At 40.7% G+C, this 27,799-nt stretch overlaps 1 protein-coding gene across 2 annotated transcripts in view; it reads right to left on the bottom strand.

Moving 5' to 3' along the window:
* The window catches only part of WDFY4 (WDFY family member 4), a 598,790-nt gene that overhangs the window by 247,753 nt on the left and 323,238 nt on the right, over positions 1 to 27,799 (bottom strand). For both annotated transcript variants that reach the window (XM_053692180.1, XM_053692181.1), the window contains exons 38-39: positions 26,065 to 26,244; positions 17,048 to 17,169 (exon numbers count right to left, since the gene is read on the bottom strand). In XM_053692180.1, the coding sequence (XP_053548155.1) occupies positions 17,048 to 17,169; positions 26,065 to 26,244 (302 nt within the window). The remainder of the gene's footprint in view (positions 1 to 17,047; positions 17,170 to 26,064; positions 26,245 to 27,799) is intronic.

Genomic DNA, 27,799 nt, shown 5'->3' with positions numbered 1-27,799 from the left:
AAAACACTTTAAATCAAGTTAACAAGCAAATATAAGAAACGGTACTGTGCCTTTAAGAGAAACAAATTTTGTCAGAATTTGAAAAACTGTGAAAAAAGGCAGTAAATCAAACGAAATTTTACAGTGTGTATAATAAGCTAACAGAGCATTGCACCCACTTGCAAATGGATGATTAACCCCTTAGTTCAAAAAACGGATCAAAAAAACGATATAGACGTTTTTTAACAGACACACCAAACTGCCACAGCCTTGCTGTGGGCCTACCTTCCCCAACAAACGATTTTGGAAAGCCTAAGAGCCCTTTAGAGATGTCCTATAGCATTCAGGGGACTCCTGGAGCAAGCTGGATGTCTCAGTCTGTAAAAGTTACTGCGCAAAAAAGCGCTAAATTAGGCCCCTCCCACTCATAGTAACACAGTGGAAAGCCTCAGGAAACTGTTTCTAGGCAAATTTAAGCCAGCCATGTGGAAAAAACTAGGCCCCAATAAAGTTTTATCACAAAAGTATATATAAAAACGTTTAAACATGCCAGCAAACGTTTTATATTGCAAATATAAAAGAGTATTACCTCAGAAAGTAAGCATGATACCAGTCGCTATTAAATCACTGTATTCAGGCTTACCTTACATAAATTTGGCATCAGCAGCATTTTCTAGCATTCACATCTTCTAGAAAAATCTTAACTGCACATACCTCATAGCAGGATAACCTGCACGCCATTCCCCCGCTGAAGTTATCTCTCTCTTCAGTCATGTGTGAGAACAGCAATGGATCTTAGTTACAACCTGCTAAGATCATAGAAATCACAGGCAGATTCTTCTTTTTTTCTGCCTGGAACAAAATAGTACAACTCCGGTACCATTTAAAAATAATAAACTTTTGATTGAAGCAAAATAACAGCTACATTTCACCACTTCTCTCTTACTACCTCCATGTTTGTTGAGAGTTGCAAGAGAATGACTGGATATGGCAGTTAGGGGAGGAGCTATATAGACAGCTCTGCTGTGGGTGTCCTCTTGCAACTTCCTGTTGGGAATGAGAATATCCCACAAGTAATGGATGATCCGTGGACTGGATACACCTTACAAGAGAAACTATGTTTAACCTTTCTCTTGCGTTTATTAGAGCCAGGTAAGGCACTCAGGGCCACAGACACCGACGATTGTAACTGCGCTGTAAAGTCCACTGGAAAAAAAAACCTCCAGATGGAGGATTTGTTGAGCCGCTGGGAACTGCATGTGGAGTGGGTAATGTAGAGAGGGTAGTAATTTCTCGGGACGCAGATTCCTGAGAAGTAGACAGCTCAGAAGGGCTAATAGCACTATGAGTATTAGCAGGCTTGTCTCCCTTCTTAGACTTTAGAACAGTGTTTAGGTAAATGGAACAAAATTGAGCAGGCGGGCAAGCTACAGCCTCCTCACAATATAAACAGGAATTATTAATCAGTACAGAAGGAGCGGAACCTTCTAATGTAGTAGCAAAGTCCTCCATAGCTTTGTATATACCCACAGAAGGACAATAAAAAAGAAACGCTTTTATTTTAAAAAAACACACCTTAATGCTCCCAATGGCTGGGGTACTCACCACCTCCTAGACCCAGACAGCTAACAGTAAACACGCTCTCCTCAGGAGTGATGTCTGCAGCAGGATCTTAGGAAATTAAAGAGACTGCACACGGTCACGTGGTACGTAAGACAGGACTTCCTCTGCTATGAAAAAGGGCGCCAAGCTATTATGAGCTGCGCAACGCTTCAAAAACGAAAGTGAAACGTGTTTGTTCCAAGCCAAAAACACGCTTTATGGAAGAAAATTGTTTTCCTTTGATTTTAATAATTTTAAAACTATTATAGGAACATAAGCCCCTTTTTAATTACAAGACTTTTCTGTAGTTGTGCAACAAATGAACATAAAAACTAAGTGTAAAAACTTTCTAAATACATTAACTTATTGTTTGCTGCAACGGTCAAATTGCCACCCCTCCAATTTACTTATATAGAGGAGTCAAACCAGACTTTTTACTGGGTAGACCAGATTTGTCACTATATTAGCAAAACTTGCATTGTTTATCATTATTTTATCTTATTATATGTCATCAAGCCAATTAGGGGCTAGGCTTATGATGCCTACAGTGCACACTTCAGAGTAAATTACAGACAAAATTAATAATGAACATGTATTTTAATGCATTTATTTTAAAGTGATGGTAAATCCTAGCGTTTGTGAAACGCTAGGATTTACCATTGGAACAAATAAAGGGGACTTTAATTTATGAAGTATAAAATTCTTCATGCTGAAAGCTCCTTTATTTATTCCAAGCGATCGCTGCACTGAGCTTCTAAGACAGCCCACCGGCAGAACGCTATTTTCGCTATTTGGCCGAGAGGTGACATTTGCACCTCTTAGCCAATAGCCGTGCGGGAAATCCGGCTTGGTGCCGCAATATGCAATTTCCTGCATGGCTATTGGCTAAGGGGTGGAAAAGTCATCTCTCAGCCAAATAGCTAAAATAGCGTTCTGCTGGAGGGCTGCCTTAGCAGCTCAGTGCGGCGAACGCTTGGAACAAATTAAAAGGCTTTCAGCATGAAGTATTTTATACTTCATAAATGAAAGTCCCCTTTATTTGTTCCAATGGTAAATCCTAGCATTTCACAAACGCTAGGTTTTACCATCACTTTAAATTTGCTTTATATGTTATTATCATACTTTATATAGTGTCGCAAAATTCCATATATAATAAAATCTGAAAGTGTCTGTGTACTGAGGCGTGAAGGTTATCCTTATAAAAAGATGCCGATGATCCAGCATTTTTTGTTTTGAAAGTTGGAAGTTTCACTTTGTATGAGGAAGGTGTATAGACGGAGAGAGGGAGAGGTGTACGCAGCAAATTAAATTCAGAGTTCCTCATTGCTTTCTGAATCACAGTATATATTATAGACATCATAAATTTCAAATGAAGCTCTTTTAAGTTTCATCCCACTACACGCACGGGGTGATATAGTCCTAGAACACGGTTTAACTCTCTTTCAAGTTCACGGAACAGCTAAGGGTCTGCGCTCTAGCGAGGTCCCTGCCTCTCTTTGCTGTTGTCTGTGTTATTCTGCTAATTTACATTTTAATTAGATCTTGGGAAGTCTGAGAGTTCCCAAGCAGCCTGACACAATGTCAGCTCCTGTGTGCGTTGTCGCTAGATGCCTAATGAACTTAATTAGATGATTAGCAATGTTCATTACCCTTCATATACCCGGTTGTGTAGCAGATCAGGGATGGGAATAGGACAGAAATATGCTGCAGTCTGTTTCTGCCTCACACAGAAAAAGGGTCACTACATTATATTATGATATAAAGGGGCATTAAAGGGATGTAAAAAAAGCAGGAATGTAAGTTTAGGAGCCAGCCATTTTTTTGTGCAGCACCTGGGTAGCGTGGCTACATTTAGCCACCAATAAGCAAATGCTACCCAGGTGCTGAACAAAAAATGGGCCGGCTCCTAAGCTTACATTGCTGCTCTTTCAAATAAAGATACCAAAAGAACAAAGAAAAATTGATAATAGGACTAAATTAGAAAGTTGCTTAAAATTGCATGCTTTATCTGAATCATGAAAGAAAGAAAAAATTGTGTTTCATATCCTTAAATGACCACTAAATACAGAAGAATTGCATAATTAACACATGCATAATAAAAAGACAATGCAATAACACCTACTGTGAATTTCAAATAAGCAGATTTTTTTCTTGCAAATTATTTTTTTCTCCCATGTTCTGTCCCCCTGCATCATGTGACAGACATAAACCAATCACAGACTAGTATCCGTATACCCTGTCAGCTCGTGCACAGAAAAGTTTCCCAGAAAGTGTGAATATAAAAAGACTGCAAAATTTGATAATGGAAGTAAATTGCAAAGTGTCTTAAAACTGCTGCTCTTTCTGAATCATAAAAGTTTATTTTGACTTGGTGTCCCTTCAAAGTACAAACGCATACACACATTGAGACATACATACAGTATATATATATATGTATGTATGTGTGTGTGCGTGTGTGCATGGTATATAAAGCACTGTGTTGCATAAACAAATGTTTAAAATTAAAAATTAAATTTTTGTAGGAAATTTCACGTTTTGCAGTCTTGAGTATATTTATCTTATCTCCTCAACTGTGTTAATTTAGGGGCTGATAAATTAGCTTCTACACAGATCAAACAATCACTGTGTAGCATGTTACAGGGCCACAGCTCTGAAGAGTTCAGGATAGACTCTCGCCTTTCTAGGGGCAGTGAAAAAAAAATATTTCTTAAGAGTTAAAGGCCTCTATTTATCAAAGTCTGGCGGACCTGATCCGACAGTGCGGATCAGGTCCGCCAGACCTTGCTGAATACGGAGAGCAATACGCTCTCCGTATTCAGCATTGCACCAGCAGCTCACAAGAGCTACTGGTGCAATGCCGCCCCCTGCAGAATCGCAGCCAATGGGCCGCCAGCAGGGGGGTGTCAATCAACCCTATCGTACTCGATCGGGTTGAATTGCGGCGATGTCTGTCCGCCTGTTCAGAGCAGGCAAACAGGTTATGAAGCAGCGGTCTTTAGACTGCAGCTTCATAACTGGTGTTTCTGGCGAGCCTGCAGGCTCGCCAGAAACACGGGGCCTCAAGCTCTATCCGGAGCTTGATAGATAGGTCGCAAAGTATAAAAGACTCAAGCTCAACAATAATTAAAGTACATGGAAAAGGAATTTACAACACATAACTTAAAATGTATAACGGAACTACATTTTCATTTTTATGTCCCTTTAAAGGGACATTTTATTGCAAATATTAAATTCTCTAATTCACATGTGATTTTTGCACCCCTCAATAAGGAAACTCTATGGGGTAGATTTATTAAAGGATTACTAACTTTTACTTTTTTTAACCCCAACAAACAACATAAAATGGAAGATAAACATAAAGTTAAACTTACTGACCTTATATTTTTTTCGAAAACTATAGTGCCTAACGTTTGAATTTCAATGCATCCACGATGATGTCACCAAAGCCTTCCCTCTAATATGGGCATTATCTGTTAGCAAGAAATAATCTATCCGATTTCGTCCTCTTGCATATCATTACATGAGGAATCTGCCCTATTTAGCATGCGCATCAAAGTCCTCCAAATCGCGCATACGCATTTCTTATGGTTGCTGATGAATTTACACTCACATAACTGAAAAACGTAGAGCGGTCCAGCCAGTGTTTCAAGGAGTGACATTTTCAGCGACATTGCGCAATCTTGCGCATATGCATAGCTTAATAGAAGCGACATATTCCAACCGTAGTTGTCAGCCCGGATTGGACAGGACATAAGGACACCCACGGAGTGGGTTTGGAAAGCAATAAAGGTTTGATGAATGATAACGACAATACGGTAAAGATCTCATTATGAGATTATATTGAGAAAATGCTTAATAAGGGTAGTTAAATTGTTACAAGCTTAGTTAGTTTTTGCTTACAGTGTCCCTTTAAATGTCGGACGGACATGATCTGCTGTAGCGATCATGTCTGCCTGACATTGATAAATGCCAACAGCATACTCTGTCGGCATTTATCATTGCACAAGCATTTCTGGTGAACTGCTTGTGCAATACCACCCCCTACACATTTGCGGCCAATCGGCCGCTAGCAGGGGGTGTCAAACATCCCGATCGTATCCAATCGGGATGATTGCTGTCCGCCACCTCAGAGGTGGCAGATGAGTTAAGGAGCAGCGGTCTTAAAGTGAATGTCAACTTTCACGAATGAAAGCCCTGTTTTTAAAAATACTATTAAAAACAGGGGCACTTTCATTCATGAAAGTTTACATTAAAGCGGTTCTTTTAAAATAGTTACCTTTTATTCCTAGCAAGCGTGGAACACCGGAGCAGCGATTCCCCTGCCTCAAGGTCGTCTCATCTTATGTCAGAAATGACGCATCCGGCTTCCTCCAATAACGGCTTCCCCCCCAGAGCAAACATTGCCTGAGGCCACGCCATGACTGGAGGAAGCCGGATTTGTCATTTCTGAAGTAAGAAGAGACGTCCTGGGGTAAGTATTTTAAAAGAACGGCTTCAAAGTAAACGTTCATGAATGAAAGTGCCCGTTTTTAAAAATACTATTAAAACAGGGGCACTTTCATTCATGAACTTTAATTCGTGAAAGTTGACATTCACTTTAAGACCGCTGCTTCTTAACTTATGTTTCAGGGGAACCTGATATTACGGGGGTAGATTGCACCATCCACTGCTTGATAAATCTACCCCTAAGTGTTTGCCCCCCACAAAGAGGTTAAACACATAGGTAAGTCCTCCTCAGAGCCACAAGTTTAACACAGCCAGGGATTGGCAGGGACCCGCAACTACCACAGCCAATAGGCTTTATCCTGCTCAAGACCAGTGGCTCTCTGCTTTTCTTGAGCAAGAGGTAATCTACTAGGACCTAACAATCTAAAGCTCTCTGCTCTGGCGAGATTATCTAAGAAGTCTCGTCAGTGCTGTGAAGTGCCGCAAAGAATTTTAGAAAGGGAAAGTTTAGCTTGAGCGCTTATTATCTAGCTATGCAGAGCTCCGCATGTGTAGGAGAGACACATATATTATAATATAAACCTCAAAAAAAGCCCCAAAGATTCTGCGTGATTTCTTGCCACAATCTCTAGAGTTTCTAAGGTGAGTTGTGTGAAAATTATATAATTTTTCCCACAAGAACCCTTTAATTTTGGGTTATCAATGCAGAACTGCTACATTTAGCAAATATCTCTAATATGCATTTGGCATATAGACATAATATACATATGGCAATTCTCTGTAGAGCAGGGAAAGAGTTTTGTGATAAACCTCGACTGATTGAGAGGCCGATTTACCAAATGTCTGTCTGACCTGATCCGATAGTGCGGATCAGGTCCGACAGACATCGCTGAATGCGGAGAGCAATACGCTCTCCGTATTCAGCATTGCACTAGCAGCTCACAAGAGCTGCTGGTGCAATGCCGCCCCCTGCAGACTCGCGGCCAATCGGCTGCCAGCAGGGTGGTGTCAATCAACCCGATCGTACTCAATCGGGTTGAATTCCGGCGATTCCTGTCCGTCTGCTCTGATGAGGTCCTTAGATCGCTGCTCCATAACTTGTGTTTCTGGCGAGTCTGAAGACTCACCAGAAACACGGGCCCTCAAGTTCCATCCGGAGTTTGATAAATGGGCCTCATAGAGTGCTGCAATGCATTGCATAGCAAGGGGTGAGAACGACATGCCTTCTGCATTCAGACGCTTAGTATTGTTTATGCACTAGCATTTTAAAAACAGTACTTGCTCAGAGAACCTGTCACGTTTATCATCTGGTAATGACTCAATTTGTTAATTACTGACGTGATACAAGCCCCACTGTCACTCTGAGCAACTGCAGTATTTAAAAAGCTGGTTTACTGAGAATATCTAGCAATGTTTCACATGCACGTAAAGAGAAACATTTTAACAGTGATAACTTTTACTAGAAGCATTTTTGCCAATACATGTATATTGCAAATATGTTTCTTTACAAAGATTTATTGCATCTATGTGCATTCAAATTTTGACTGGAATGTCCCTTTAATACAGGATGACGCTATAGTACTGTTTAGTGGAGAATGAGAAAGTCACTGATATTTTACGAAGCAGCCAAAGGGACCAGGGCATCTACTTATCAAGCTGTCAACCGCAAATACGCTGGAATTCTGCAGCGTAATTGTGGCGAGCTTGATTCTCCTTAGTTATCAAAGCCTACACACCGGCAAAAGTAGAATTTTGTGATGTAACATACGATCCCCCGGTCTCAGTCCGACACAGATCGATGCTTACGTCACTACAGATGTTCCGAATGCAAATTCGGCACTATCTGACTACTTTTGCTAGTTAACAAATGTCTACCAGGTACGCTCGGCACTATTCCGGCCCAGCGTACCTGGTTGGCGGCGGATGCCATAGGAATCAATGGGAGTCTGAAAGCAGCAAAAGCTCATGTTCGCTGCTGCCCGATATCCAATTGATTTCTATGGGAGAATAAAAGTTACGTTTACACCTAACACCCTAACATGTACCCCGAGTCTAAACACCCCTGATCTGCCGCCCCAACATTATACTTATTAACCCCTAATCTGCCCCCCTACACCGCAGCCACCTACATTATACTTATTAACCCCTAACTGCCCCCTCTACACCGCCGCCACCTACATTATACTTATTAACCCTAATCTGCCGCCCGACACCGCCGCCACCTACATAAAAGTATTAACCCCTATCCCGCCGCTCCCGGATCCCACCACAACTAAATAAATGTATTAACCCCTAAACCGCCAGCCCCTCACATCGCCATAAACTAAATTAACCTATTAATCCCTAAACCTAACAACCCGCTAACTGTACATTAAATATTAACTCATCCCTATCTTATAATAAATTAAAACTTACCTTTAGATTTAAATTAAACTATATTAAACTAATAATTAACCTATTCTAACTATTATAATAAAATTACAATAAACTATATTACACTACTAATTAACCTATTCTAACTATTATAATAAAATTACATTAAACTATATTAAATTAATAATTTATCTAACCTAACTTTTATACTAAAATTACATAAAATTACAAATTAAAATAACTATATTATATATTTAAACACCTAACTCTACTCAAATAATTTAATTCTACACTAAAAAAATTACAAAGTTAGAAAAAACTAAGTTACAAAAAATAACAAACGCTACGTTACACAAAAAATAAACACTAAGTTACAAAAAATAACAAGCACTACGTTACACAAAAAAATAAACACTAAGTTGCAAAAAATAAAAAAGAAATTATCAAAGATTTAAACTAATTACACCTAATCTAAGGGCCCTATGAAAATAAAAAATAAAAAATAAAACGTAGCCTACAATAAACTACAAATAGCCCTTAAAAAGGCCTTTTGCGGGACATTGCCCCAAAGTAATCAGCTCTTTTACCTGTAAAAAAATAATACAAACAACCCCCCAACAGTAAAACCCACCACCCACACAACCAACCCCCCAAATAAAAACCTAACTAAAAAAACCTAAGCTCCCCATTGCCCTGAAAAGGGCATTTGGATGGGCATTGCCCTTAAAAGGGCATTTAGCTCTATTGCAGGCCCAAGCCCTAATCTAAAACTAAAACCCACCCAATAAACCCTTAAAAAAATCCTAACACTAACCCCAGAAGATTTACTTACAGTTTTGAAGATCCGACATCCATCCTCCAAGAAGCCGGGAGAAGTCCTCAACGAAGCGGCCGAAGTCTTCATCCAAGCCCGCAGAAGTCTTCATCCAGACGGCATCTTCTATCTTCATCCATCCGATGCGGAGCGGCTCTATCTTCAAGACATCCGACACGGAGCATCCTCTTACTTCCGATGACTGCCGACGAATGAAGGTTCCTTTAAATGACGTCCCTTAGATTCCGATTGGATGATAGAATTCTATCAGCCAATCGGAATTAAGGTTGAAAAAATCCTATTGGCTGTTGCAATCAGACAATAGGATTGAGCTTTCATCCTATTGGCTGATCCAATCAGCCAATATAATTCGAGCTCAATCCTATTGGCTGATTGCAACAGCCAATAGGATGAAAGCTCAATCCTATTGGCTCATTGCAACAGCCAATAGGATTTTTTCCACCTTAATTCCGATTGTCTGATAGAATTCTATCAGCCAATCGGAATCTAAGGGACGGCATCTTGGATGACGTCACTTAAAGGAACCGTCATTCAGTAAGAAGACTCCGGATGAAGAGGATGCTCCGCGTCGGATGTCTTGAAGATGGAGCCGGATGAAGATAGAAGATGCCGTCTGGATGAAGACTTCTGCCCGTTTGGAGAACCACTTTGATGAAGACTTCTCCCGGCTTTGTTGAGGACTTCAGCCCGGTTGGATGAAGACTTCTGCCGCTTCCTTGAGGATGGATGTCCGGTCTTCAGAACAGTAAGTCGATCTTCAGGGGGTTAGTGTTACGTTTTTTTAAGGGTGTATTGGGTGGGTTTTATTTTTAGGTTAGGGCTTTGGGCCGCAAAAGAGCTAACTTCCCTTTAAGGGCAATATCCATCCAAATGCCCTTTTCAGGGCAATGGGGAGCTTAGGTTTTTTAGTTAGGGTTTTATTTGGGGGGTTTGGTTGTGTGGGTGGTGGGTTTTACTGTTGGGGGGTTGTTTGTATTTTTTTACAGGTAAAAGAGCTGATTACTTTGGGGCAATGCCCCGCAAAAGGCCCTTTTAAGGGCTATTGGTAGTTTAGTTTAGGCTAGGGTTTTTTTATTTTGGGGGGGCTTTTTTTATTTTGATAGGGCTATTAGATTAGGTGTAATTAGTTTAAATATCTTGTAATTTGTTTTTTATTTTCTGTAATTTAGTTTTTTCCGTTTTTGTACTTTAGATAATTGTATATAATTTATTTAATTGTATTTAATTTAGGTCATTTAGTTAATTATACTGTAGTGTTAGTTAGTGTAACTTAGGTTAGGTTTTATTTTACAGGTAAATTTGTATTTATTTTAACTAGGTAGTTAGTAAATAGTTAATAACTATTTAATAACTATTGTACCGAGTTAAAATAAATACAAACTTGCCTGTGAAATAAAAATAAACCCTAAACTAGCTACAATGTAACTATTAGTTATATTGTAGCTAGCTTAGGGTTTATTTTATAGGTAAGTATTTAGTTTATAATAGGAATTATTTAGTTATTAATAGTAGGTTTTATTTAGATTTATTGTAATTATATTTAAGTTAGGGGTGTTAGGGTTAGACTTAGGTTTAGGGGTTAATAAATTTAATATAGTGGCGGCGACGTTGGGGACGGCAGATTAGGGGTTAATAAGTATAATGCAGGTGGCAGCGATGTAGGGGGCAGCAGATTAGGGGTTAATAAGTATAATGTAGGTGGCGGCAGATTAGGGGTTAATAACATAATGTAGGTGGCGGCGGTGTAGGGGGCGGCAGATTAGGGGTTAATAACATAATGTAGGTGGCGGTGGGCTCCGGGAGCGGCAGGATAGGGGTTAATAAGTTTATTAGAGTGGCGGTGGGCTCCGGGAGCGGCGGGTTTAATAACTTTATTTAGTTGCGGCGGGGTCCGTGAGCAGCGGGATAGGGGTAAAACAGTGTAGTATAGTGTGGGTGTTTGGTGACAGTATACCAATAAAGCTGGGAAAAAGCCGAAGAGCAGCGATATCGATGACTGTCAGTTAGCAACAGTCCGCTGCTGATCGCCCAGTACTTGGTGCGCGGCTTTTTGACAGCTTTTTTGGTAACTTTGGAGAATGTATTCAGGTCTGTGGCAGCGATGTTAGGCGATCTTAGGCGAGCGTATTGGTGCCGTCGAATGCAAGTAAGTTGACGGCTTGATAAGTAGATGCCCAGGTCTCTGACTTGCTTATCTAAATGTAGTTAAACGGACATTCTAATGCAATAACAACGCACTCTAATTCATTAGAATATTGTATTATTTCAATAAAATGTCTCTTTAACCTCTTATTACTTATAAACAAATGATTATGTGCAATATCAGACTCATTAAAAAAACAACTTGGTATCTGTGAAAGCTTTTTTTCAAGGTAAATTTTTAATTATTTGGGGGCACAGGCATGAAGTTGTTACAAACCACTCCTAGTTTTTGGAGATTCACTACCTTTCGTCAGGCGTACTCTGCATGTGATGTCATCACTTCCACGTGTGCACCCCCCCAAACATTCGCCCTGGGGTCTGTTTAATTATTTTTTAAAACTAATTGTGATTATTCCGGCTGATCGGCTCAGCGAGCACTGTAATTGATATCTGCTGGTTTCTCCCACAGAGAGCCGGCTACGGGACGCCTGCCGCGGCTGAAGGTTAAACGTGCCGTTATTGGTTTTCCCCTAAATATGCCAGATCATTAGATCATTAGCTCCCCCACTGAAGTACCCACCATCTGGAGCTACGAATAGAGACATCAGTCAGGCAGGAATGCATGAAATTGAAGAGCCTGTCTCTTTCTTTCTCTCTATCCGTATTGTGGTGCGCTGTGTGCACATGGAGACAGCAGAGAAGGGACATTACTCATGCACTGTTATTCCTCATCATGTCAGCTTAAGACAGCTCCTCCGTGCTCTGATACAACTGATGCCTGGGGGACGCTACACTGCTAAACAATACCTCAAACTCAGGCAAACTAGCTGGGAAGTCACACAGGTAAGGAAAGAGTTTCAGTTTTGGAAGTTAAAAAAGAATCAGATTAACTGAATGTCCAAATAGACAATCTGTAGTCTGTCTTTGTTACTGCAACAAATCTTTCCCAGCCACAGGATTTTTCATATGCATCAGGAAGCCTCAAATAATTTGTGTCCTGCATTCATTTTTGTATTCCTTTAAAGGGATACTAAACCCAATTTTTTTCTTTCATGATTCAGCTAGAGCTTGAACTTTTAAGCAACTTTCTAATTTACTCTAATTATCAATTTTTCTTTGTTCTCATGCTATCTTGACTTGAAAAAGCAGTACTGTAAGCTTTAGAGCTGGCCCATTTTTTGTTTAGCACCTGGGTAGCACTTGCTGATTGGTGGCTAAATGTAGCAAACCAATCAGCAAGCGCTACCCAGGTGCTGAACTAAAAATGGGCCGGCTCCTAACCTTACATTACTGCTTTTTCAAATAAAGATAACATGAGAACAAAGAAAAAATCATAATAGGAGTAAATTAGAAAGTTGCTTAACATTGCCTGCTCTATCTGAATCATGAACGACAAAATTTGGGTTTAGTATCCCTTTAATGTCACTAGTAACATATATTTTATACACTGGATAGAAAGTAACAGCTATAATAGCACAGAAATGCACATTAGCAAACAAATTCACACTAATTAAAGGGACACTTAAGTCAAAATGAAACTTTCATGATTAATATAGAACATGCAATTTTAAACAACTTTCCAATTTACTTCCATTAACAATATATTTACACTTTTTGAGTCACCAGCTCCTACTGAGCATCTGCAAGAATTCCCAGAATATACATATATGCATTTGTGATTGGCTGATGGTTATCACATGATACAGGAGGAGTAGAAAAAGACATACATTTGTCAGAAAAAAATCTTCTACTTATTTGAAGTTCAGACTAAGGGGACAATTTATTATACTGCGAATACAGCAGTTTCCACGCACACCAGAAACATAAGTTAAGAAGCAGCAGTCATAAGACCGTTGCTCCTTAACTTGCCCGCCACCTCTGAGACGGCGGACAGCAATCATCCTGATCGGATATGATCGCAATGATTGACAACCCCTGCTAGCGGCCGATTGGCTGCGAATGTGCAGGAGGCGGCATTGTACAAGCATTTCACTAGAAATGCTTGTGCAATGATAAATGCCAACAGCGTATGCTGTCGGCATTAATCGATGTGCGGTGGACATGATCCGCTACAGCGGATCATGTCCGCCTGCACAATGTTAAATCGGCCCCATTGTGCTATTGCATTGTCTTGTTATCATGCATTTGTTGATTATGCAAATCCATTGTATTTACTGGTCCTTTAAGAGTAATACACTTTAACACTAATGGTAAGTAGTACGGGGATACAACTTTGTGAGTTATTTAGTTAATCAAGGAATTATCAAATAATTTAAACCACAATAAAAAAACAGTGTGCTTACTAGTTGTCAATATTTTGTTGTTCCCTGCATCTCTTCAGCGTGTACACAGTAAATGTGTTTCACCAATGGGAGACGCGCACGAAACGCGTATGCGTGGAGCACTTTGGGTCCCTTATTTTCCTGTTATATCACCCTTTGATGTGTAGCCCTGTTTTTCCTTTATTTTTTTCCTTTAATAAACAGTATATTTTTTAATTCCTGTCTGGGCTGTTTGTGATTGCCTTTGGAGGGTGGAGGACTTTGCTTTTAAAGAACACGGTCTCATACCTGTAGTAGTAAATACAGCTGAGAGCTAATAGGAGCAGCAGGGGGGGTCTATACATTTTTTAGACTTGATTGGACCACTAGATCATGCTCCACAAATACACTACTTGGACCTAGCTGAACACATATGGTGAGCCAATGACAAAAGGCATATGTATGTAGCTATCAATTACCAGCTAGTTTTTTCCCCATTAAACACAATCCTAAAATGCTTCTAAAGCTAGTTCCACAAGCTTGAAATCTTTACCTCCACAAACAACGTGAAATTGTTATCTGTGTCATTAATATTCTGATATTGTAATCCAAAAACCAAATGAGCAGGAATAACAACAAACAAAATGCAGATTACAATACAGGTGGAAGGGCCTGTTTGTTGATTGACCCCTTTTAATAGCATGAAGTGACGTGTATAAATAACTTTTTCTGCTCCGAAACCATAAAGATATGTGTGTTTGTCTTTTTAAGGGATTTGAACAGGGGCTGTGGAATTTAATACGTGAAAAATAGCTTCATAAATGTGTTGTTAATGGGATATAAAACCGTCTGTTTCATTGTTGTAATAAAAAAGCACTTAGCAACAGCTAGCAACATCTAGAAAGCACTAGCGTATGTGTGACATATAGATAACATTGTGCTTACCTAGGAGTCAGCACTGATTGGCTAAAATGCAAGTCTGTCAAAAGCACAGAAAAGGGCGCAGTCTGCAGAGGCTCAGATACAAGGTAATCAAAGATGGGAAAAAGTATATTTATATAACCATGTTGGTTATGCAAAACTGGGAAATGAGTAATGAAGGGATTATCTATCTTTTTAAGCAATACAAATTCTGGAGTAGACTGTCCCTTTAATAGAAATCATTGTAATATGTATCATTCATTATTTTAAAAGGATTTTACCTTTTTTATTTAAACTTAATTTGTGCAGTGACCATTACATCCTGTCATATCCCCACAAGCGGGCTGGGGTCTCTATATGAAGGCATATCTGGCTTAATGACATATATCTTTTAGAGTAACACAAGCAGGTTTACTATTTAGTAAAGACTAGAGAAACAGGAAGTCAGAGTCGCCCATGCTCAGAAGACATGCTCAGAAGAGGCATGTGTGCTTGCTAATCTAGCTGTAGAAAGTGCTCATTTTGAAAGAAAACAAGTAAATTGTTTGCATTTTTAAACACAATATGTTTATTTTTATGTTTATTTTGATTTAACATTTTTTTTTACTAAATAGGATGAGCAGCTCTCATCCTATTGGCTGTTCCAAACAGCCAAAAGGATTGAGCTCTCATCCTATTGGCTGTTTGGAACAGCCAGATGAGAGCTGCTCAAATCCTATTGGCTGATTGGAACAGCCAATAAGATTTTAGCAGCTCAAATCCTATTGGCTGATTGGCGACCGTATTGAAGATGAGCTCCGCGCCGGATGTCTTCAGGATGGAACCTCTCTGCGCCGGATGGATGGATGAAGATAGAAGAGGCCGCATGGATGACGACTTCGTGGGATGGATGAAGATGGAAGAGGCAGCCCGGATGAAGACTTCTTGCCGGCTGGATGGATCCTTCAACCGGAACTTCAAAAACTGTAAGTGGATCGTCAGGGGTTAGTGTTAGGTTTATTTAAGGTTTTTTTGGGTGGGTCTGGGCAGGTAAAAGAGCTAAATGCCCTTTTAAGGGCAATGCCCATACAAATGCCCTTTTCAGGGCAATGGGGAGCTTAGGTTTTTTTAGATAACATTTTTATTTGGGGGGGGGGTTGGTTGGGTGGTGGGTTTTACTGTTGGGGGGAGTTTGTATTTTTTTTTAAAGGTAAAAGAGCTGATTTCTTTGGTGCAATGCCCCACAAATGGCCCTTTTAAGGCCCATTGGTAGTTTATTGTAGGCTAGAGGTTTTTTTATTTTGGGGGGCTTTTTTATTTTGATAGGGCTATTAGATTAGGTGTAATTCGTTTTTATTTTTGATACTGTGGAGTTTTTTTCCGTAATTTAGTGTTTTTTATTTTTTGTAACTTAGCATTTATTTTTTTTGTAATTTACTAATTTTTAATAGTAGATTTTAATAATTTCAGTAGGGTTAGGGTTTCTTAATATGTAATATAGCTAATTTAATTGCTAGTTTAATGTAATTGTAGTATAATAGTTAGGGTAGGTTAATTAATAGTTTAAAAATAGTTTATTTTAATTCTACAGGTAAGTTTAAATTTATTTTAAGATAAGGATGTGGTCATTTTAATGTAAAGTTAGCGGGTTGTTAGGTTTAGGGGTAATAGCTTAATTTAGTTTATGGCGATGTGGGGGGCTGGCGGTTTAATAGGCTTAGTTAATGGTAGCGATGTGGGAGGCCAGAGGTTTAGGGGTTAATACGTTTATTTAGTGTGGAGGGGTCCGGGAGTGGCGGGATAGGGGTTAATAACTTTACTACAGTTGCGGCGGGGTCCGGGAGCGGCGGGAAAGGGGTAAAACATGTTAGTATAGTGGCGGCGTTTAGTGACAAGGTATAAATAAAGTTGGTAAAAAGACGAATAGCAGGGAGATCGATGACTGTTAGTTAACAACAGTCCGATGCTAATCACCTAGAATTGGTGCACAGTTTTTTGCCGGCTTTTTTTATAAATATGGAGAGCGTATTCAGGTCCGCGGCCGCAATGTTAGGCGATGTTAGGCGAGCGTATTGGTGCCGGCGAATGCAGCATAGTTGAGGCTTTGATAAATATCCCCCAATATGTACTTTGAACTTTTGCACATGCTCAGTAGGAGCTGTTGCCTCAGAAAGTGTGGATATAAAAAGATTGTGCACGTTTTGATAATTGTAAATTTGACAGTATTTTAAAATGGTATGCTCTATCTGAATCATGAAAGTGTGTCCCTTTAATTTGAACTTTTCTGTCCCTTTAAGTAGCAGAAAGAAATAAAAACATATGTGAAATATACAACTGATAACTGATAGTTAATAACACAGACACAATAACAGTAACTAATACAATTGTACTGTAACAGTAAACGGCACATTAATGCACAAAGATAAAATTACAACAACTCACTAGCACTGACTAATACAGATATTCCAATTAATTATGTGTAGCAGAGGGTAAGTAGTGCCATAGGTACCTGTGTAGTGCATTCAGCTTCCTGCTCATTTCCTCCATACAGCCCCCTGACAGCAGCAGTGATCCTATGTCCTGCTCCAGTCTGCAGCCGCCCTTTAGTCTTCAAATGCTTTTTCTCTGTAGCTAGAAAACATTTATGTTGTCATTACAGCCAAAAGCACAAATATTAAAGGTCATATTACAACTGAAACGTTATTTATTGCTCCCACTTGATCGTTAACTGCGCTAGAAGTAAGCTTTTTGAACACATTTGGTAACACTTGTATTACAAGTTGATAGTAAACTGTTTTCGCTTGCGCACTAGCCCGAAGAGCGTAAAAACACGATTGCATATTTTCAAGTGCGGTAACCTGACATGAAAATATTAATATTTCAAATTCCAATGTTCTTCAGATAGCAGAAGATGTTCTATTTATTCAAAAAACAAAATTTATGCTTACCTGATAAACTTCTTTCTTTCGGGACATGGAGAGTTCACAACATTATTCCAATTACTAGTGGGATATTCACTCCTGGCCAGCAGGAGGAGGCAAAGAGCACCCCAGCAGAGCTGTTAAGTGTCACTTCCCTTACCCATGAACCCCAGTCATTCGGCCAAAGGGAAATGGAAAAAGAAGATAAAACAAAGATGTAGAGGTGCCTGAGGTTTAACAAAAAAAGCTGTCTTAACTAAGGGTGGGGTTGTGGAATCTCCATGCCCGGAAAGAAAGAAATTTATCACGTAATCATAAATTTTGTTTTCTTTCCTAAGACATGGAGAGTCCACAACGTCATTCCAATTGCTAGTGGGAACCAATACCCAAGCTAGAGGACACAGAATGAACAGGGAGAGGGCAAGACAGGCAGACCTAAACAGAAGTCACCACTGCTTGAAGTACCTATTTCCCAAAAGAGGCTCCAGCCGACGCAAAAGTATCAAATTTGTAAAATTTGTAAAAAGTATGCAGAGAGGACCATGTTGCCACCTTGCAAATCTGTTCCACAGAAGCTTAATTTTTGAAAGCCCAAGAAGAGGAGACAGCCCTAGTGGAATGAGCTGCATTTCTCTCAGGAGGCTGCTGTCCAGCAGTCTCATAAGCAAAACGAATCATACTTCTCAACCAGAGGGAAAGAAAAGTAGAAGTGGCCTTCTGACCCTTACGCTTTCCTGAGAAACAAACAAACAGGGCAGAAGACTGACAAAAATCTTTAGTAGCCTGTAGGTAAAATTGTAGAGCACGCACAAAATCCAAGTTATGCAAAAGATGTTCCTTATGAGAAGAAGAATTAGGACAAAAGGAAGGAACAACAATTTCCTGATTAATGTTTCGATCCGAAACCACCTTAGGGAGAAACCCCAATTTAGTACAAAGGACTGCCTTATCCGCATTAAAAATAAGGTAAGGCGAATCACACTACAGAGCCGAGAGTTCAGAAACTCTGTGAGCAGAGGAAATAGCAATAAGAAACAAAACTTTCCAAGATAACAACTTAATATCTACAGAATGCATGCTCAAACGGAGCCTGCTGCAAAACTATAAGAACTAGGTTAAGGCTCCAAGGAGGAGCAACAGGTTTAAACACAGGCCTGATTCTGACCAAGGCCTGACAAAAAGATTGAACATCTGGCACATCCGCCAGACGTTTGTGTAAAATAATAGACAGTGCAGAGGACTGACTGACAAACCCTTCTACAGACCTTCCTGGAGAAAAGACAAAATTCTAGGAATCCTGACCCTGCTCCAAGAGAAGCCCTTCAATTCACACCAACAAAGGTATTTGTGCCATACCTTATGGTAAATTTTGCGAGTAACTGGCTTGCGAGCTTGAAGCATGGTATCAATAACTGACTCAGAAAGTCCACGCTTAGCCAAAACTAAGCGCTCAATCTTCAAATAGTCAGCTTCAGAGAAACTAGATTTGGATGCAGGAGCTATCAGAATTACAGATGCTCTCTCCTGTTTGATACGAGCAATGATTCGTGGAAGGAGAGCAAACAGAGGAAACAGGTATGCTAGACCGAAATCCCAAGGAACCACCAGAGCATCTATTAGGGCGGCCTGAGGATCTCTTTACCTTGAACCATACCTTGGTAGCTTGGCGTTCTGTCGAGATGCCATCAGATCCAACTCCGGCACCCCCACTTGAGGATTCACCTGGAACACTTCCGGATAGAGAGCTCACTCCCCGGGATAAGAGGTCTGTCTGCGAAGAAAATCCGCCTCCCAGTTGCCACTCCTGGAATGTGGATGGCAGATAGAAGACAATTGTGAGCTTCCGCTCACTGAATAATCCGAGCCACCTCCTTCATGGCCAAGGAACTCAGAGTTCCACCCTGGTGGTTGATGTAAGAAACTGAGGTGATGTTGTCCGACTGGAATCTGATAAACCAGGCTAAGGACAACTGAGGCCAAGCCATCAAGTCACTGAAGATCGCTCTCAACTCCAAGATGTTTATGGGGAGAGAAGACTCCTCCCGAGTCCATAGGCCCTGAGCCTTTAACGAGTCCCAGACTGCTACCCAGCCTAGCAGGCTGGCGTCCGTGGTCACAATCACCCAGGAGGGTCTCCGGAAGCATTTGCCGTGAGACAGATGATCCTGAGAAATCCACCACGAGAGAGAGTCTCTTGTTAATGGTTCCAGATCTATCTTCTGAGATAAATCTGAATGGTCTCTGTTCCATTGCCTGAGCATGCGTAGTTGTAGAGCTCTCAAATGGAATCGAGCAAAAGGGATGATGTCCATGGAAGCAACAATCAGACCAATTACCTCCATGCATTGACCAACTGATGGACGAACAGTAGACTGGAGAGAGAGGCAGGAAGAGAGAAGTTTAGATATTCTGACCTCCGTCAGAAAAATCTTCATAGATAGGGAATCTATGAGAGTCCCTAAGAAACACACCCTTGTAGTTGGAACAAGGAAACTCTTCTCTAGATTCAGTTTCCATCCATGGGAGCGTAGAAAAGACAACAAGATCTCTGTATGAGATTTTGCAAGTTAAAAAAGATGGCGTCTTAACCAATATCCAGGTAAAGTGCCACCGCAATTCCCTGAGACCTGACAACTGCCAAGAGAGCCCCCAGAACCTTAGTGAAATTGAAAATGCTTGTCTAGAAAATCAAATCTCAGGAACTGGTGTTGATCCCTGTGGATGGGAAAATGAAGATACGCATCCTTCAGGTCTATGGTCATCATGAACTGACCTTCTTGGACCAAAGGAAGACACTTTAGGTCTAAAATGGGTTGAAATGTTCCCTCTTTTTTGGGAACCACAAACAGATTTGAATAGAATCCTAGACCCTGTTCCCTTACTGGGACTGGAACAATCACTACCAGGAAGGAAAGGTCCGGAACGCAGCTTAAGAATGCCTCTCTTTTTACCTGATCCGCAGATAATCTTGAGAGGAGGAATCTGCCCCTGGGAGGACGAGTCTTGAACTCTATTTTGTAACCCTGAGATACTATGTTCACAACCCAAGGGTCTATGACATTGCTTATCCAAGCTTGTTGAAACAAGGAAAGTCTGCCTCCCACTTGATCCAGTCCTAGACCAGGGGCAGACCCTTCATGCTGAGTTAGTCTCAGATGAAGGCTTCTTTGATTGCTTCCCTTTATTCCAAGTCTGAATGGATCTCCAAGAGGACTTGGACTGCTCCGGCTTGGAGGAGGGAGAGGAAGACTTTTGACCTTTGAAGTTACGAAAGGAGCAAAAATTAGACTTTTTACATCCCTTAGGTCTATTCCTCTTGTGTTGTGGTAGAAAGGACCCCTTTCCACCTGTAATTTCAGAAATTATCTTAGCCAGACTAGGACCAAATAGGGTCTTGACCTTATAAGGTAGCGACAAGAGCTTGGACTTGGAGGTAACATCAGCTGACCAAGATTTTAGCCACAGAGCCCTGAGGGCTAGGACAGTGAAGCCGGACATCTTGGCTTCCAGCCTAATGACTTGCATGTTAGCATCAGAGATAAAGGAATTTACCAGTCTGAGAGCCTTAATCCTATCTTGGATCTCCTCTAACGGAGTCTCCTCTAAAATAAATTCGGACAAAGCATCACACCAATAAGATGCTGCACTTGTTACTGTGGCAATACAAACTGCAGGTTGGCATTGTAGACCCTGATGAACATACATTTTCTTTAAATAAGCCTCCAGCTTTTTGTCCATGGTTTCCTTAAAAGAACAACTATCCTCTATAGGAATCATGGTTCTCTTGGCCAGAGTAGAAAGAGCGCCTTCTACCTTAGGCACAGTGTGCCATTACTCCAGAATGGAGTCAGCAACAGGAAACATCTTTTTAAAAACAGGAGACAGGGAAAAAGGAATCACTGGTTTGTCCCATTCCTGTGCAATGATCTCATACACGGTCTGGGTCAGGAAACGCTTCCACAGAGGAAGGAACATCATAGTATTTGTTAAGCTTACTAGATTTTTTTTAGGGTTGACAGCGACAGAAGAGTCATCCAAAGTAGCCAATAACTCCTTTAAAGGTAAACGGAGGTGTTCAAGCTTAAATCTGAAGTTTACCTCTTCAGAATCAGTAAAAGGATTTATACTGTCAGAGTCTGAGATTTCACCCTCAGAAGCTACCGAGGTATCCTCATCAGACATATGGGGGAGGTCAACCTTCACAGCACCAGATGGGACAGACACCTTACTGTCAGAAAAATGTTTAGATTTCCTCTTGCGCTTCTCCATCATGGGAAAAGCAGATAAAGCCGCAGATACTGCAGAAGATATCTGTGCAGCAAAATCTATTGTCAAATACACTCCTCCAGGAGACTGAGAGGAACTGCAGGGCACTGTATGTGAAACCATTGAGGCTTGGGACGTTTAAGAAGAAAGCTGTTGCATATCCTGTACAGCATCATCCTGGGAGACATTAGGCTCAGAAGGCAGTAATTTATCTTTAAGTTTTAGGGTCCTAGCTAAATATGAGAAGCAAAATTGCATAGGCAAAACAATTTGGGCCTCTAAACATAGTAAACATTTATCAAATGAAACAGACTCCTGTTCAGTGTCCATAGCTAAGATAATACCCCAAAAGTAAATGAAGACAAAAAAATGTACTGTCACTTTAAGAGGGAACAGGACTCCCTCAGAGCGCAATAACGCTAATTAAGCACAAAAACAAAAAATACACCTCTACACCTCAGTCAGACTGAAGTGCCCTACCGGAACAGCTAGAAGCAGAGATAAATCAATGAACCGCTCCAAAGAGGTCTCTCACAGCCGTCACAGAAGAGAATCCACAGAGAATGACACCGCTCCACTCAGCGTACAAGCAGAAGAGCGGGCTGTCACGTGAGCGGCACACATGAAAACTGCGCAATAAACTAAAAGCGCGCGATCATAACTTCTAGCCTCACTGAGCTAATGGTTACAATCCATATAAGTTCAAAACAGTTTAAAAAAACACCTCTATAGCTCTTCCCACTTAAAATAATAAAATAAGTGAAGAAAAACACCCTTCAGCCTGAGGAACCATCCCGTAACACATAAGGAAGAAGTTAACCCCTTAGTCTCCTTCACATATCAAAGTGCCTGCACGCTGCCCCAATAAATCCTTAACAAAAGGATTGATTAAGTCCCAATTAATTATGCAGAATAAAAAGTTCCTGAAAAGTGCAAGTCTCCAATACCTAGAAGACAAAAGCACTTACCTGCAAATCCGGCTGTCCGGCAGGAAGACAGCTCACAAGGCGAGAAAGGACACATACTCCTATCAGAGACCTGTAGAAAAAGAAAGAACAGAGTGTCTATAACCAGGGTAGCAATTATGTTAGAAAACCAAGCAAGGACAACCTCACCACCTTCTAACTGCTTAAAAGCCACCACTACTCTTACTCAAGAGATTGACGTGGACACAGCTAAACCCCAATCCTTGCTTGTAGGGAAAAGTACCCATTAAAGGAATAAATATCTTCAGAACCAACTTCACATCCTTCATTGACAGAGGCAAAAGAATGACTGGGGGTTATGGGTAAGCGAAGTGACACTTAACAGCTCTGCTGGGGTGCTCTTTGCCTCCTCCTGCTGGCGAATATCCCACTAGCTAATTGGAATGACGTTGTGGTCCATGTCTTAGGAAAGAAATACATATTTCTACATATATCTGATGGTATTTTGGTACATTATATATCAATACATACTGTATATATATATATATATATATATATATACAGTCATGGCCAAAAATATTGGCGCCCCTTCATTCTGTCAGATAATGCACTACGTCGCCCAGAAAATTGTTGCAATTACAAATGTTTAGGCATTCTCATGTTTATTTATTTTGTTTGTATTGGTATGACACAAAAAAGTGGAGAAATAAAGCCAAATCTGACACATTCCACGCAAAACTCCAAAAATGGACTGGACTAAAGTATTGTCACCTTCTTAAAATTGTAAGAAATAATTGCATAAATTTGTAATTTAACTCAATCAAGTCACACTGGCAACCAGTTAAAATGGTGAAAAAAGGACTCAACCTTTCTGTTGTGTGTCTCTGTGTGCCACACTGAGCATGGAGAAGAGTAAGAGCAGCAAAAAATTGTCTGAGGATTTGAGAACAAAAATTGTGCACTAGGCCTTACTAATACTATTGTATTACAAATAAACATATATCAATATAGCTCCTCAAGTATAATGTATCTCTAATACTAGGCATTTGCCATTGAATCATTCGTGAAGATCCGAATGTGGAAAAAGGTGGGAGCTAGCAACATTCTGCTCTTTTTGGGAGCAGGATTCCTTCTTGTGAAAGTGCAACACACTAAGATCTATACAAATCCACATCTTAGTGTATTGTATTTTTACAAGAAGGAACCTGGCTCCAAAAATAGCCGAATCCTGAGAGCGGCTGCTGCCTTCCACATTTGGATCATCACACATGGTACATGCCTACCTAATACTATTGCACTACATACATACATCACTATTGTCTTCTATGTAAATATATATATTATAGTATATTTATAGACAAATATGTATAAACACACACATACATACAGTGGGGCAAAAAAGTATTTAGTCAGCCACCAATTGTGCAAGTTCTCCCACTTAAGAAGATGAGAGAGGCCTGTAATTTTCATCATAGGTATACCTCAACTATGAGAGACAAAATGTGGAAACAAAACCAGACAATCACATTGTCTGATTTGGAATGAATTTATTTTGCAAATTAAATATCAATACTTTGTTATATATCCTTTGTTGGCAATGACAGAGGTCAAACGTTTTCTGTAAGTCTTCACAAGGTTGTCACACACTGTTGCTGGCCTGTTGGCCCATTCCTGCATGCAGATCTCCTCTAGAGCAGTGATGTTTTGGCGCTGTTGCTTGGCAACACAGACTTTCAAGTCCCTCCAAAGGTTTTCTATGGGGTTGAGATCTGGAGAGGCCACTCCAGAACCTTGAAATGCTTCTTACAAAGCCACTCATTTGCTGCCCGGGCGGTGTGTTTGGGATCATTGTCATGCTGAAAGACCCAGCCACGTTTCATCTTCAATGCCCTTGCTGATGGAAGATGGTTTGCACTCAAAATCTCACGATACATGGCCCCATTCATTCTTTCATTTACACGGATCAGTCGTCCTGTTCCCTTTGCAGAGAAACAGCCCCAAAGCATGATGTTGCCACCCCCATGCTTCACAGTAGGTATGGTGTTCTTTGGTTGCAACTCAGCATTCTCTCTCCTCCAAACACGACAAGTTGTGTTTCTACCAAACAGCTCTACTTTGGTTTCATCTGACCATATGACATTCTCCCAATCCTCTTCTGGATCATCCAAATGCTCTCTAGCATACTTTAGATGGGCCCGGACATGTACTGGATTAAGCAGGGGGACACGTCTGGCACTGCAGGATCTGAGTCCCTGGCGGCGTAGTGTGTTACTGATGGTAGCCTTTGTTACGTTGGTCCCAGCTCTCTGCAGGTCATTCACTAGGTCCCCCCGTGTGGTTCTGGGATGTTTACTCACCATTCTTGTGATCATTTTGACCCCACGGGGTGAGATTTTGCATGGAGCCCCAGATCGAGGGAGATTATCAGTGGTCTTGTATGTCTTCCATTTTCTAATTATTGCTCCCACAGTTGATTTATTCACACCAAGTTGCTTGCCTATTGCAGATTCAGTCTTCCCAGCCTGGTGCAGGTCTACAATTTTGTTTCTGGTGTCCTTCAACAGCTCTTTGGTCTTCACCATAGTGGAGTTTGGAGTGTGACTGTTTGAGGTTGTGGACAGGTGTCTTTTATACTGATAACAAGTTCAAACAGGTGCCATTAATACAGGTAATGAGTGGAGGACAGAGGAGCCTCTTAAAGAAGAAGATACAGGTCTGTGAGAGCCAGAAATCTTGCTTGTTTGAAGGTGACCAAATACTTATTTTCCACCATAATATGCAAATAAATTCTTTCTAATTCAGACAATGTGATTGTCTGGATTTGTTTCCACATTTTGTCTCTTATAGTTGAGGTATACCTATGATGAAAATTACAGGCCTCTCTCATCTTCTTAAGTGGGAAAACTTGCACAATTGGTGGCTGACTAAATACTTTTTTACCCCACTGTATGCAAATATATGTAATGTATTTATGTATGTATGTATATATGTATATATATATATATATATATATATATATATATATATTACACACACATATAATAACACAATAAAAGTTGGATTTGGATTTCACAGCTGTGATGCCTAGAAAGGATCCAACTGCACCAAGCTAAATTTTAGGTGTGGCTAGTGATTGTCGTAGGGACTCTAAACTAGGATTCCATGGTCCAATTTTAAGGCCACAGTGGCTCCCTGGCGCCTTGGTTTTTGAGCCCTAAACTACAGTGTATCTTTAAATGTACTAAGAGTCCCTCAACAATCATGTACTGCAGTAAAGTCCTTCCTATTATTGCAAAATTACAAATATATAGCAACTAGCTGTGTCACAGACATATTACCATCATATTCCCAAATGTTACATACAAACTGTAGTAGCAATGCTAAATAGAAAGACTGTTGTTCTCATTACATACCAAGGTGTTGCTGCCAGGCTTTTGATGTTGTTTCTACCCAAAGAGGGGTGGCCTCAGATATCTGTCTTTCACCTTGATTGATGGAAAGGTCCATCTTGTAATGCTCTTCAAGGACCTGCCGTCTGTGAACCATAAGGTTCTCCCATACTGTCTGCACAACTTTAAGGACCTGGACATATACTGAAAGAGAAGAAAGCAAATAATCATTGGCACTATGTAAGATGAGTGTGATAATATAATAAAGACCATGGGGTGTGAACGAAAAATATAAACAGCACTAATATAAGTTATAAAAAAGGCAACATAAACACTACGAAGGCCTGAACAAAAGATTGAACATCTGGCAAGTCTGCCAGATGCTTATGCAAAATAATTGACAGGGCAGAGAGCTGACCCTTCAGAGTAGTGCCTGACAAGCCCTTCTCCAGGCCCTCGTGAAGAAAATACAGAATGCGGGGAACCCTCACCTGACTCCAAGAGAAACCCCTAGATTTGCACAAAAAAGGGTATTTACGCAACACCTTATGGTAAATCTTGCGAGTTACCGACTTACGAGCCTGAATCATAGTATCAATAACCTTCTCTGAAAAAAACCTTGTCTAGACAAGACTAGACGTTCAATCTCCAAGCAGTCAGCTAGGTAAATGAGACTGAAGTCCCATGGAACTGCCAGAGCATCGACCAGAGCTGCTTGAGGATCTCTTGATCCGTATTATGGATGCTTGACGTTTAGTCAAGACGCCATCGGATCCAACTTTGGAACTCCCCATTTGAGAGTTATCATTGAGAATCCCTGGATGAAAGGTCTGCCTGCTCAGATAATCCGCTTCCCAGTTGTCCACCCCTGGGATGTGAATGGCAGAAATGTGACAATTGTGAGACTCTGCCCACTGAAGAATGCGAGTCACCTCCCTCATGGCTAAGGAACTCTGTGTTCCTCGCTGGTGGTTTATATATGCCACCGAAGTAATATTGTCCAATTGAAATCTGATAAACCGGACCAAACTCAGTTGAGGCCAAGCTATCATGGCATTGAAGATTGCTCTCAATTCTATGATATTTATTGGGAGAGCTGACTTCTCCTGAGTCCAAGGTCCATGAGCTTTCAAGGAACCCCAGACTACTTCCCAGCCTGAAAGGCTGGCATCTGTCGTCACAATTTCCCAAGATGGTCTCAGGAAGCATGTGCCCTGGGACAGATGTTCCTGGGAGAGCCACCAGGACAGGGAATCTCTTGTCTGTACGTCCAAGACTACCCTCTGAGAGAGGTCCGAGTAGTCTCTGTTCCATTGTCTAACCATGCATAACTGTAGAGGTCTCAGATGGAAACAAGCAAAAAGGAATAATGTCCATGGAAGCCACCATTAGACCGATTACTTCCATACAACTTGCCATGGAAGGACGGAAAGAGGACTGAAGATAAAGACAGGCAGCAAGAAGCTTGGATTTTCTGACCTCAATTAAGAAAATCTTCATGGAGATTGAATCTATGATATGCCCCAAAAAACATACCCTGGTATTTGGTACCAACAAACTCTTTTCCAGATTAACCTTCCAACCGTGAGAGCGGAGAATCGACAACAGAGAATCCGTATGAGATCTTGTTAAATGAAAAGATGTCTCCTGAACCAAGATATCATCCAGGTATGGTGCCACAGCAATGCCTTGAGATCTGGCCACTGCCAGAAGAGCCCCTAGAACCTTCGTAAAGATTTGAGGGGCCATGGCTAGGCTG

This window comes from Bombina bombina, chromosome 9 (assembly GCF_027579735.1).
Source record: "Bombina bombina isolate aBomBom1 chromosome 9, aBomBom1.pri, whole genome shotgun sequence".
In the NCBI taxonomy this organism is placed as follows: domain Eukaryota; kingdom Metazoa; phylum Chordata; class Amphibia; order Anura; family Bombinatoridae; genus Bombina; species Bombina bombina.
This window is presented reverse-complemented; position numbering and strand designations above follow the sequence as displayed.